Below are 13,190 nucleotides of genomic sequence, written 5' to 3'. Positions count from 1 at the left end.
TCTATCAGAGGCATAGTGCAATTTATGCAGTCTGCAAAATTAATATGCAGCTCTAGCACTGTGAATATAAAAACATTAAAACACAATGCAGCGTTATTTGTTTGTTTTTTATGTATCTGCTAACAGTGCAGCTGCTATAGTCCAGAGATGGAAGTGGGTAGAGACTGGGCTCTGATCTGCTGCTCCTACTGCCACTGGCTGAATGAGTAATATCAGGCTGCCTGCCCTGCAGGACAAGCAGAATAGCTGAGGTAGTGAGAAACTCATCCAGGAAGAAAGAGAAAGAGAGGGAGGGAGGGAGGGAGAGAGAAGGCAAGAGACCATGATGTCCTTTATTTCTTCTTGACTGAGGAGGAAAGTTTACAACATCATTGTATGATTAAGCTGAAAGATGGAGAGAGGGAGGGAGAGACGCAGCATAGTGAAACCACAGAGGGCTTTTCTGCTGCACTGGGGAACTACCATGAACAGTTCTCGCTCTCTCTCGCGCTCTCTCACACACACACACACACACACACACACACACACACACACACACACACACACACACACACACACACACACACACACAGAGAGAGAAGTAATTTAAAAGGGATCACTGCAGTTGAGAAAGCCCACAAGCTTTATTTCATCATCAGCTACTACTATAACTGGCATCACTATGAATACCTTCATCGTTGTCACCATCGCCACTATCACTTTACTGCACACTATCACTATCTGAATGCTTTCAGCAGCAAGGCATGTGAAGCAACAGTTTCCTCCTTACATGGCTCTGGCTAACAATGAAAATTGCAGGTCAAATGCCATGTTGCTATGGTGAGGCGTGAGCCCCCTTGGAAAAGATCAGAGCTGAATGGAGGGATGGAAGGATGGAAACATGGAGAGGAGGAGGGATGAAGAGGTTTTACTCACGGTATAAAGCTCATTTGTCACCTTCACCAGCTCTTCATGCATCTGAATGCCAATTTCTTTACTCTGGAAGAGAACAAAACACCACAAATAAAAAAGGTTTCAAATTTCATGTCAAGCTAACAGGTAAAACACATGATTAGACACTAAAGAAGAAAAATGAAATCTCAAGGGGTTTTATACACAGATGATATCATTGGGGGATACATTAGGGAAAAGAACATGTACAGAAATCCCCCCCCCCCAAAAAAAGGAATTGCAATTACACGTTGTTTAATGGTCATATGTTTTATACAGTTCGTAATGTTTAAATGTTCATACATCTGATATGGTAGCTGCTGCAGGCAGCCTAGCACCAACAGGCATCGGAGGTTAGATGTGCTTTGGTCACAGGCTCTACTCAACCATCATGTCTGTGGCTGCTGCTTTGTTATGTGTAGTCCTTAATTCTGCTGTGATTACACTTAGCAGGAGTGTAAATGGTCGTCCTTTCATTACGCTCTGCCAAGTCGCACACCATGACAACATCCAAACCTGTTGGATCATGGAAGAAAAGCCGCATGGTCGTGATCAGAGCGAACGCTCCGATATTTGATCCAGTCTTTCATCAGGGTGGTCTTTCATGTCTGACTAAGGCATTTCGCTTGTGAGCAGACCACAAGCCAAGGATAGGGACCAGAAGTGGCAGAGTGGAGTCTGCAGTAAAGTCTAATTTTAGTGCTAGCATGCTCGTACTAGCAGCCCTGACCAGTGTGTGTATGAAAGTACACCTTCTGTCAAGATGTCATCAACAGACATGGGTGGCTAAATCTAAGCAATTCAGAGTTCTGCATTCATTACGCAAAGCCTAAGGCAAAATAAGTCATGAATAAGATTAAATCACTTGCTGCAGCATCGATTTCTGTCCATTTGATGGCAAAAATTGAAGTGATGCATGGAAGTTTTCAAGCTTTACTACACATATGAACATACATATACAGCATCTAGCTGATGCTTTTATCCAAAGCAACTTACAAGGGTTACGGGACTTGCTCAGGGGCCCAACAGTGAGAACTTGTCAGTGGTGGGGCTTCAACCAGGAACCTTCCGATTACAAGTCAAGTACCTTAACCACTGAGCTACCACTGCCCTTTATGCAACACTTTGCATTTAAGAAGTTTTTTTTTTAAGAATGAAGAGGATGCTTAATTAAAAAAAATTATTTTGCACCATCTCCCACACAAAAGCACACCCACAAACACTCGGTTCACTGTGAACCCATCATGCAACGTGTCAGAGGTGGTATTGAGGCAGGTGAGACAAACAGAAATGAACAAGGACAAGGGCAAAAGGTGAGAATGGGCAACTTCAAAAGGCTGCAGAAACCCAGATGTCTGTGGCTCAGGGGAAAAGCATAAAGGTGTTCCTATAGCCTTGCAGGTAAAAGCTTCCCTACATTTTCGTTTTGGCCATTGTGACAGTGCGTGCGCGAACAGGGCCAAGCTGGTATGAATAGTATTTTAAATCACAGCCATTTTTTGCCAACATCACATTTCATTTTCAAATTACAGCAACTTTTAATTTTATAAAGAAGCACAAAGGTCCAGTCAGTCTCATCAAGTAAAATTAATACACTCTGTCAGCCATACATCATATCACAGTATGGTTTCTTTAATAAGAATGCTTTTCCCCCAAACAGAAAAAAAACTAGCATTAACATAAGCTACTGTATGTTTATTCTACAGTTAGCTACGTTTACATTTAAGGCATTTATCAAATGCAAGGGTAAGTGCGGCCTTTTGGGTTTTTGCTACTGCGTCTCTATGTGCGGTGGGGTTCTCTTCCTTGGCATCAGCTAGAATGATTAATCTCTGCTCCCCAAATGCCCCTTCATGTTGATAAATCACAAAGAGCTTTAATAACCAACGATCAATAGAGCCTGCAGCATTAGTGCAGCGTGTGCACAGGACCAAGTTTGGGGATCGGTCACTCTCCCATCTTCCTCTCACCATCTTTCTCCCTCACTCACTCATTCACTCTACCCTTCACTCACTCATTCACTCTCTGCCCCTGACCAGTGTGTGTACGAAAGAACATCTTTTGTCGAGATGTCAACAGACATGGGTGGCTAAATCTAAGAGATTCAGAGGGCCGCATTAATTACGCAAAGCCTAAGGCAAAATAAGTCATGAATAAGATGAAATCACTTGCTGCAGCATCAATTTCTGTCCATTTGATGGCAAAAACTAAAATGATGTATGTTTATTGCATATTATTTAATATGAGTCAAAATATTAAACAATCATTTAATACATGCAACTTCCAAATATTAGTCTTGGAATCTGCCTAATCTCTACATGTACTTTTCTACTAAATAACAACTAGTACCCACTCACATACTCTCTCTCTCCCTCTCTTACACTCTCGCTCACTCACACTCTCTCTCCCTCTCACTCACTCACAGTCTCTTACAGTCTTCCTCACTAAGAGCATCAGGTCTTTTCTATGCAGTAGAAGCCTTAAGAACAACAAGCCCACAAATTTGCCATAACTCAAATATCACTTCATGGGTGAAATTACATTTCTATATAACAGCCTATACATGCTATGAAGAAACATAGATGGGATGGTGAACTCATGGAGAGAGTATGCCATTCACTCAATACTGTGTAACACCGCTACGCTGACTGCTTCATGAAACTAGACTGGGACATGTACATGTTTATTCATAAAGAGGTTAAAGGAAGTTAGGACAGCACTCGTTATAGATGTCCTGTTAAAACCGCAGGACCGTAAATGATGTAAAAGTGCCATGCTTTCAGCCCCAGAGTGCAAAAAACGCAGATTAGACTGAGTTCCCAGCATGAGGGAGCGAGACCTTCAAATTCGGGGTGCAAAATAAATAAATAAAAATGGTTCTTTCTACTGCCAACTGAGAAAATACATTGGCTGACGTCAAGGTCCAGCAGTAAAAACTCTATAAACCTGATTATTGCCAGCTAAGAAGATCTCTTTTCTGAGCTTGTTTCAGAATGCTTTAAATGGCACCAAATGTCTCTGGAATTCTGTGTGGATATGAAAACCAGAAGGAGAGATCTGACAGACCTACAGATTCAAAACTCCATGCAGCTTAATGCATTTCTTCACACTAATACAAGTTATTTCAAATGTTGTTGTTTCATTAAACACACCAACATAAAAAAAACAACTTTTCTCTTGCTATTTTTTAACCAGCCAGGGATACATAAGGTCAAGCTACTCTAAGCACTGCTAAACACAAGCACTAATGCCTAGTAGACAGCAGTGCCTTGTACATTACACTGCATGCCTGTCACAATTGGCCTCTCCCTGGCATCCTGTTGTCATGGTTACCCTGTCTCATATCTTTCACTTGCTTTGCTTCTTTATTGTTCCGCCCCTCGTCTGAGTTTCCACACCTTTCATTTATATCACGCCTCTCATTAGTGTCACATTGTTATCCCTCATTGGTACATGCATTTAAACCCTGTGTTTGTTCAATCTTGTGGCTGGTCATTGTTAATCTATGCCTCATTCTTGATCTCTTGTGTTAGCTGTGTGTTCATATCACTGCTTGTGTTAGTGTTGTTTTGTTTAGCCTGCTTCCCTTTTCTGTTGTTTGGTTCCCCGTTGTTTATGTATTCACGGACTCTCCGTGTTGGCTCTCGGACCCTGGACTGTGATTATGACCACGATTCTGGATTTTCCCTTAATAAATCTCTGTCATCTCAGCATTTGCATCCGCCTCCCATTCGCTGCACGTTATAGTGCCGTTGACTCATGCGCGTGGTGTGCTGGCTCGCTGATGACTGGGGCCTTAGAGGGTGGGGTTTCACCTAGAGGAAGCCCTGCCAGGTGTAAACACACTGCTGGTATTTGGGTTAGACCTCAGGAATGTGGGCTATGCACTGACAGCACTGACGTGCTGGACCGAGCACGCCCAGCAGTTGAACGGTGAAGGGAAAGGGTGCTGGCCTTTTAGCGTGTACAAAACTGAACTCCAACACAGACAAGCGCGGCACAGCATGCCACTGTGACGTGTCGACACATGTCCGTCAATGTAGGTTTGGGATGTTAAATCTCATCTTTAATTTCACCTACCTTTAGTCATTTGGGAGGAAAGTTGTAATAGCGTGTACAAGACAGTATCTGTGGAGGAGATCCCAACTACACTGTACTCTTAAGACTGAAACAGGTTAGCATTGCAGTTTCTTTGCATCTGTACATGTGTAATTGTTTGTGAACGAGCGTGCGCCAGAGAGAGAGGGTAGGTGCGGACCTTTTTGAAAAGCCGAATGACATCCTCGCTGATCTGAGCTAGGCGAACGATGACGTTGTTGATGTAGATGTCATTCAGTGTGGCATGGTCTCTGCTCTCTCTCCGTGTCTGGTTCAGGACCAGGTACCAGCAGTTCACTGAGGACAGGAGGTGTTGATCCTTCCTAAAGGTGCAGAAACAGACAGAATGCAGGGGTATGAAGACTGCAAAAAGCAATGACTGCCTCCATTATGCAGATCATTAATGGATGAAGAAAACAATTACAAGATGACTAAAATGAAACATGCAACAGAAACAGCATTTTCAACAGAAGACTGAGAATGTTCTGTGATCCTGCTATTAGTCTATTGGTACTGTATGGAGTACATCACCTCCATACCCTTGTATAGGCTCATTACACAGGAAAAAATCTTATGCACTTGCAAACCTACTAAACAATACAGATTTCCTGTAGCCCATGCATGTCATTAATGGTTGGAGGAATCTGAACATACAATAACATTTAATTAACTTTTCTTTTTTGCCCAAATCATGTTTTTGATGTTCAGTCTCCTGGCTGTGTTATTAGCGGACATGTAGTTCACGAATACCTCAGCCATAGGCCTTAGGGGGCATTTATCTTTGTCCTTTATTCCCTCTGAATAACTCAGTCAACACACATTCACCTACCCCACCCACCACAAAACACACACATCTACGTACAAACACGAGTAGAGACAGCACATCGATCACTTAATTCCTTAACACTGCTAGTCATAATGAGTCAGAGGGAAAGTCTCCGAGTCTAGGCTTAATCAGCTTTCACGACTTTAAGCTTCCACTAAGCACCAACCCCACCAACCCCACCGCGTCCTCTGTCACGCTCCCATCTCCACCCATCAATCAAGAAGCTCTGAGGATGGAAATCGAACAGAGCGGGGGGAGGAAAATCCTGAGAAGCCGTGAGATAGCAGGGCGAGTTCTCAGATAATGGATATATGAGAGTAGGAAAGGCATCCATTCTCCAAGCATGAGGACAAGGGTGCCAACATCAAAGCGCAGCCTCTTGTGACAGTTAGCAGTATGCTAATCACTGCTAATGAAGTGCATATCTCTCTCTTCCAGGATGAGGCTAGCATTATTGGCCTGTTAATCCGCCGCACTCCGCTCGGGACAAAGCACTATCATTTTGTGTGTGTGTGTGTGTGTGTGTGTGTGTGTGTGTGTGTGTGTGTGTGTGTGTGTGTGTGTGTGTGTGTGAAAACCCTGATATTAATCCGGCAGGGAATCATACTTTCATAACTTCTTCTCTTATATATTTATGGAGCCATGTAAACAGCGTGTAATGTGCCATAGATTTATCCTCCACACGCTCCTGCAAAGACAAGTCTACTACAACCCCCCCCAAACATCATCATTATGCACAGAGCACACGATGGAGTCCCAACAGGGTTGATCATGTCCAGCTGATGAGCACAAAACATCCTCTCCATATCCACAACCATAAAGAGGAGGAGGAAGCTAGAAAAATGGCAGAAACATATCATGAACATGCCATGCAGAAGCCTATAGATGATTATTTTATCATCATCATCATACTTTGGTTGGTTAGTTTTTGAGCAAAGTAGAACTGGCAAGACTTCAGCAGCTTGGCTTTGTTTTAGAAATGCTCCAGAACAATACAGAGCAGCCCTGGCTTCACTCTCCATGTGGGCTGTGAGATCCAGGGGTCCTCATGTGGAACTGGGTCATCATCAGCCTTTTGGCCCAGTCTACCTCGCCAGAACACTCAAAGAAAAATGCCATTGCTTCACCCAGATCTGAGGGGCGACGTTACTCTCGTCCACTTTTTCCTGCATTTCATTTTGAATCTTTCCATTCAGAGAAAGTGCTAATGGTGTTGTTCTAAAGAGTTGTTGAAAAAAGCAGGATGTGCATATTTATATACTCGGACTCCCAGCTTCAAAAAGTAAAACTCAATTCACTGAATTCAGACTGTTACCACATATAGGAATCCATTTTATAGCGAAATATTTTATATATATATATATATATATATATATATATATATATATATATATATATATATATATAAAACGCAACACGCAAAGTTCCAAAACCAGTGTTAAATTGAAGCCAAACACAACCAAAAATGTTCGGCTCAGAATTTTACCAATATATATTTTATGTGTCTAAGTCTTAGATTATTGCTAGCATATGATGTTTATGTATGTTTCCAGTCAAACATGCAGCCAAACCACATGATCACACATATGGAGCATATACATCTGCTGATTAATGTGTCTAGGTACTGAAGTGCTTAATCACCTTCTTAAGCATGAGCTGAGCTTATGGTCCATTTTCTAAATGACCCTATTCCCCTTTGCACACACACCCACAGAGCCCACTCAAGCAAATGGTGAAATTTTCAAAGTTTCAAATCAGCCTCTAAAGAATCGCTGACCGCACAGAGCTTTCCCATGTAATCCCATATGAAATATTTATTTATTTAGTTAGCCCTTTTCCGTCTTAATAAAATACATTTGGCTGTTCTGGTGTGACAGCAGCCTTGAGGCAGCTACATGTTGCGCTATGTTAACTCGAACGGTTTCAACAGTAATGTAGGGGCCTCTGGAATTTGCCGATATCCTTCCCAGCCAAAAGTGTCCCAGCGTCAAACCTCACAGGTCGGCAATGCACAATCATATCAGCCTTGGAGCAAGACCCCGTAACTGCACACACACGCAGCTTTTATATGATATAATAGCCCACTTTTGCATGAGCAGGGGCAAGGGTTTTGAGTGGTCAAAAGTGACAAACAGTGTTAAAGATGTCCTGACTGGTGTGTGGCTTCTGCATTGGACAGGGCATCATTATATGTCCCAGATCCAAAATCCCAGCATCTTATTTTACACTAATTTGGCTGAGATCTAGTTTCACAAAAAGAGTCAAAGGACAGCAATTATCTGTTTTTAGCCCTGCTTGTGTCCTGGTTTGGAAAGCAATTAAGGGCAGCAGGTCGGCTGTTAAACAGGTTAACAGAAATGCTGAGGGCGTTGCCCATTTTAATGTGCCTGAGAGTGTCAGTCAAGTGACTTCACTAAACTCTCACACAAACTCATACACCAGACAGATATTACCTTTTCACACACATAAAAGCATGTATGTACACATAATGTACAATTTATTGCCTGTTTGTGGAATAGAAACTTAAAACAAGCCCGACAAGGCCACAGAGACAGACAGCCACCGATCTGTGCCTCTACACCGGACAGACCAACAGCCATGGATGAGTCACCAGGCCTTAAAAAATCTCGGTAATAACTCTGTGTGCGTGTCTGTGTGTGTATCTGTGTGTGTGCCGGTGTGTGTGTGTGTGTGTGTGTGTGTGTGTGTGTGTGTGTGTGTGTGTGTGTGTGTGTGTGTGTAATCTGAGTGGGGTATCATTATTTGGAGCTAAGTGCTGGGAGAGTGGTTCTGATGCTCCTTAGGGAAATGTCTTGCAACTGACAAACAGAGCAATATTCTAGCATGTGCATGTCTCTCGCATCCACACACCACTTCCTTACTCTCGCCCTGTCCTTGACCATACCAGTGTAAGACCAGTACTGCCATCCTGACAGTTACATGGGCAGAGAACAAATATCTAAAATCAGCCATCAATTTCTGAGATCTGTGATTAGGAGAATAATTGTGCCAACATGTGAAAGATTCAACACATCTGTGTGTTTCACTGAGTAAGTGCTCACAGATGTGAAGACCTCTAATTCAGTTTTATGTGGATGAATGACAAGACCCTGTTTCAAACTGGGTTTAAAAGATGCCAGCATGCAAACTGCCTCTTGCACTTTTACTCTGGCACTTCAGGCGTCAAACATCACACAGTCACACACACCCTTTCATAACACTTCAACAGGGCATGTGGTTTGTCTGAACTCTCAAAGTGATAGTGCTTAAGCATAAGACTTTCAGTCTAGTTGCCAGTGGCTTGCTCAGCTTCTCTTCCAAAAAGGGAAGAAGGTAGTAGAATAAAACATCATATCAAAGAGAGGTGTGTGTGTGTGTGTGTGTGTGTGTGTGTGTGTGTGTGTGTGTGTGTGTGTGTGTGTGTGTGTGTGCGTTTTTGTGTTGTGTTCAAATGCATTGCCAGCCTTGTATTCGGAGCTCAGTAAAATCCAGCAGTCATTTGGTCATTTGCACATCTTACATTGGCTCCCCTTCTCTACATACAGACACAATCTGACTATCAAGGTTTAATAGGTCCATGAATTCCAAGCTCCAGTAAAGTCTGGTCCAGAGAGAAGAGGCCATGATGAATCAGGCGCTAGCCAGCTTGGATGGAAACCAGCCTGACCAGCACTCGGAGTTCAGAATAGGACCATATGGTGTGGATTAAAGACTAAAATAGAATAAACAACTAAAATTTTCTGACTACAGACTGCAACCCCAGAATGCTTTAAACTATATTAGTCACGTGCTGTGTCATGATTAATGATTGGTCTGAAGATTTCTACTACAGTTATGCATGCTTGTTGGATCATGTGAATCCTATGATTCAGCATGTCACCCAGAACAATCATGTGATTGGTAGGGAGACTCACAACACAGAGTAACCAATTATGTAATGAGTGCTCATCAGTACTTCATAGGTAAATATTGCGACCTCACAAACACACATAGACATGCCTCAGTAAGATGAGTGATAGATACATCCTGTTATACATGTATGCATTTACATGCTCCCTACCACTGGTTACAGATTTAGGTACAGTATGAATGAAAGTGGGAGAGGATTGGAGTAGGTGGGGGGGAAGAGGTTGTGTGAGAGGAAAGAAGGTTCAGAGCCACACTACAGTGCTCTGGGTCCAGCCTGCAGTGCTCTGGGTCCAGCCTGCAGTGCTCTGGGCCATGCCTTTCTGCCTGCACTGGTGCAGGAAGCACCATGCTGATCCCAGGATTCCATTCAAGGACAATTTCTACACAGACATTCCTCTTAATACTGTTGATGACAAATTTAAATGTTGAGTACCAAGATAAAATATACATTTATTCTTTGTCATTTAAATACAATAGGTTTTACTATAATTTACAGTAACAGCCACCTTTAGGGATAAGTAACTGCTATTTATGAATATGACTTTCAAAAATCGAATGAACCAAGTTCAGAACCTATAACCTGAGAAGCAGTGAGACTGAGAAACAGTAATTGTGAGGAATCCAGTGCTACTAAACATAGACCCACAGTGACACAGTGATGCTAGATATGACAGGATGGGTTAAAGCAACCCAACGCGCACGCGTGCTCTCATCCTCACTCATTGTGTGCTAAGTGTGTGAATTCTGAAGGGATGTTGAGTCTGTTTAATAAATGGGAAGGTTAAATGACTTCCCACACAAAGAGAGACTTAGTTTCACACTTGGACACAGTGACACACAATGAGAAAGACGCAAAAAGTGAATGATTTTGGTGGTGGCAGAAAGAGAGAGGGAGGGAGGGAGAGGAGGACAGGAGGAGTGATAGAAAGAAAAAATATAAGTAATGGCTAGATAAAGTTTCTACTAGATGTGTCATGGGAGAACGGCCGTTTGTATCCAGACGTGTTTGGCTGGGTGAGCAGTGTTGAAAGTGTTAGAAAGGCTCAAGCAAAAGTCATGGTTTCACACCTCAAATTATTCTGCACACTGACAGCTGCCGCACTCACACAGACCCCAACACCCGGTGCATGCAGATGAAAACACTGCAAAGGATCGCTCTTCACACAATAGGTTTCACCAGGTAAATTAATTAATTAATTAGGTAAATTGTGTGTGTTGGGGGGGGGGGGTGTGCTCAAGAGCTTTCTGTTGATCTTTTAAACTGGCCAGCAGCCACCAAAAATGTGTCTTTGGTTTCACTCCAGGATTTTTTTGAAATTAAGTTTCTTAGATGTTTTTGCAAGAAAATAATGCCTAAGTGCAGTCCTAAACCAAGTATTAGTCTTGGTCTCGTCTCCAAGCGCAACAGGCTGAGTGCGAGGGCAGGAGAACCAGGGGCAACAAGGACAGCAGGGACAGGGACAGCTTGCCTTCTTGCACACACATTCACACTACGCGACTGCACAGTATGGCGCTGCGCACGCAGCCGTACTCGAGCCTTCCATTTACTGTACGAAACTCTTATCAGCTGTGCAGTCTTTTCCCCCCCAGTACACGCGGAACGGTGTACTCCTCCCAGCACATTTTCACTGACCCACCTGATAAAGAAGAAGGTGAAGTGAGGTGTTACTGAGAGCAGAGCTGTTAACTACATAATCGACAGACCCTGAGTACTACCCCTTGGCAGGTCAGGAGCCCAGGTCAGGCAGGACACCACAACAGTGAGTAGTGCCCACTAACCTCATACACGCAAAGTGCTGCTCCATTACGGCCACAGCAAAGAAGTCCAGGAACGCCGAGCGCAGGGGTGCGGCCGAGCTCACAGTCCCTCAAGGGACTGCTGTCTTTCTCTTAATTGAAAGAGTTGCAATTCAGTTCGGTATTACTTTGTAAGTTTGGGGTAAAATAGAAATTAAGTCTGGATGCCTTTGGATACGCAGCTGGTAAGGAGATGCAGCAGGGAGGCGCATGTGGTAGCGTGCACGTGAAGGACATGTGAGTCCAGAGGCAAAGAGTGCAAGCGCAAGTGAAGGGTCTGAATATAAAACACGCGCGCACGCAGAGAGACACACACACACACTTCCCTGCCTCTTTGCTCTCCCTCCCTCCCCACAGAACTTGGCCATGTAGTGGGCAAGTGGCTTACTTGAACTGCTGGTGTTCCCTGGAGGAGCGGATCTTGGAGGTGAACCTCTCGGCCAGCTTCTCCAGGCTGCGCGAGTACTCCAGCTGGATCTCAGCCTTGCGGCGGAAAAACTCCTGCAGGTCCTGCAGAAGCTGGATGCGGGACTCTGACTGCTGCTCCAGACACTTGAACTGCTCCACCAACTGATTACGGATCTCTGACACACAACACACAAACACAAAAAGTTTATATCAACTTCTGTCCAAACAACACCACTTAGTATGATGTTGACATACCAAAAAAATATATATCAATAACTCTGGATGCCAAAGTATTGATTAACCAGTGTAAGTGAGTAGGTTCTGAATACATTGCTTTCACTTCTTTGTTATTGATTAACCGGTGTGAGTAGATTTTAGAGACACATATGATTCTGCTTGTGAGGCAGTACACTGAGGTACAGCTGCATCTGTACAGCTCCGAAGGGGTCTATTTTACAAGGAGATCAAATCTGATGTCATAGTCTTCCTGAAAGGCTTGCTGCTACTTCAAAGGAAGAAGGTTCTTAAGTGGCTTGACAAGCTGGCAAACAGGAGAGCTAGGATCACTACATCCCCGCTGTACGTCAAACCACCTCCCTGGGTCCCGCAGTGTCTAACGTGTCGAAGGAAAGTTCCTTTCATGAGTCACGGCAAATGCTACTTTAAAATGCACTTAGATCATCGAGGGGGAAAACACAACAATGTTTTTTAAGGTTTGTGTTTCTATGAAATTAGATGCACGCATCAGGGTAAATGAAGTCTTTTGCTTAACATTTTAACATTAACATTTCAAAGGAAAACTTTTTCAACAATTTTTCTGTTTCTCATTTTGTGTTTAGAGCTGCAGAAAACTGACAAAATATTTTACATTTTTACAGCTAGCTTTAGATATTGCAACATTAGAAAAACATCAGTAATGGTATTTCCAGATGATATTGGCAAATACAGGGCTGTAAGTCTGACAAGAAATTCTTAAAATTCTTTTCAATTTTTTTTTAATGTCTGGGATTCTTCCTGTTCCCCACGCATCCGAGGAAGATCTGACATTGGCTATTGCATTCACATGTTGCAGAACAGAAATATTTGAGATCGCTTAGAGTACTGGTATTACTATAGACCCGTGCCATGATCTACTACACATATTTGTTTACCTAGAGTTCTTAAATACACTGGCAATCTGGTTAGACTGAAAAACATTCCATTTATGGGCTTTCAAAGCCCA

The 13,190-nt window shown here is 43.1% G+C and overlaps 1 protein-coding gene across 4 annotated transcripts in view; it reads right to left on the bottom strand.

Moving 5' to 3' along the window:
- Positions 1 to 13,190, bottom strand: part of srgap3 (SLIT-ROBO Rho GTPase activating protein 3) — a 68,495-nt gene that overhangs the window by 36,009 nt on the left and 19,296 nt on the right. For all 4 annotated transcript variants that reach the window (XR_014124550.1, XM_035524678.2, XM_035524679.2 and 1 more), the window contains exons 2-4: positions 11,949 to 12,144; positions 5,189 to 5,351; positions 916 to 978 (exon numbers count right to left, since the gene is read on the bottom strand). Coding sequence is in view for 3 of the 4 variants with exons in the window: in XM_035524678.2 (XP_035380571.1) it covers positions 916 to 978; positions 5,189 to 5,351; positions 11,949 to 12,144 (422 nt within the window). In the remaining variant the exon portion in view is untranslated. The remainder of the gene's footprint in view (positions 1 to 915; positions 979 to 5,188; positions 5,352 to 11,948; positions 12,145 to 13,190) is intronic.

The sequence above is a fragment of the Electrophorus electricus genome, chromosome 7 (genome assembly GCF_041902795.1).
Source record: "Electrophorus electricus isolate QZ-2024a chromosome 7, ASM4190279v1, whole genome shotgun sequence".
Taxonomy (NCBI): domain Eukaryota; kingdom Metazoa; phylum Chordata; class Actinopteri; order Gymnotiformes; family Gymnotidae; genus Electrophorus; species Electrophorus electricus.
This window is presented reverse-complemented; position numbering and strand designations above follow the sequence as displayed.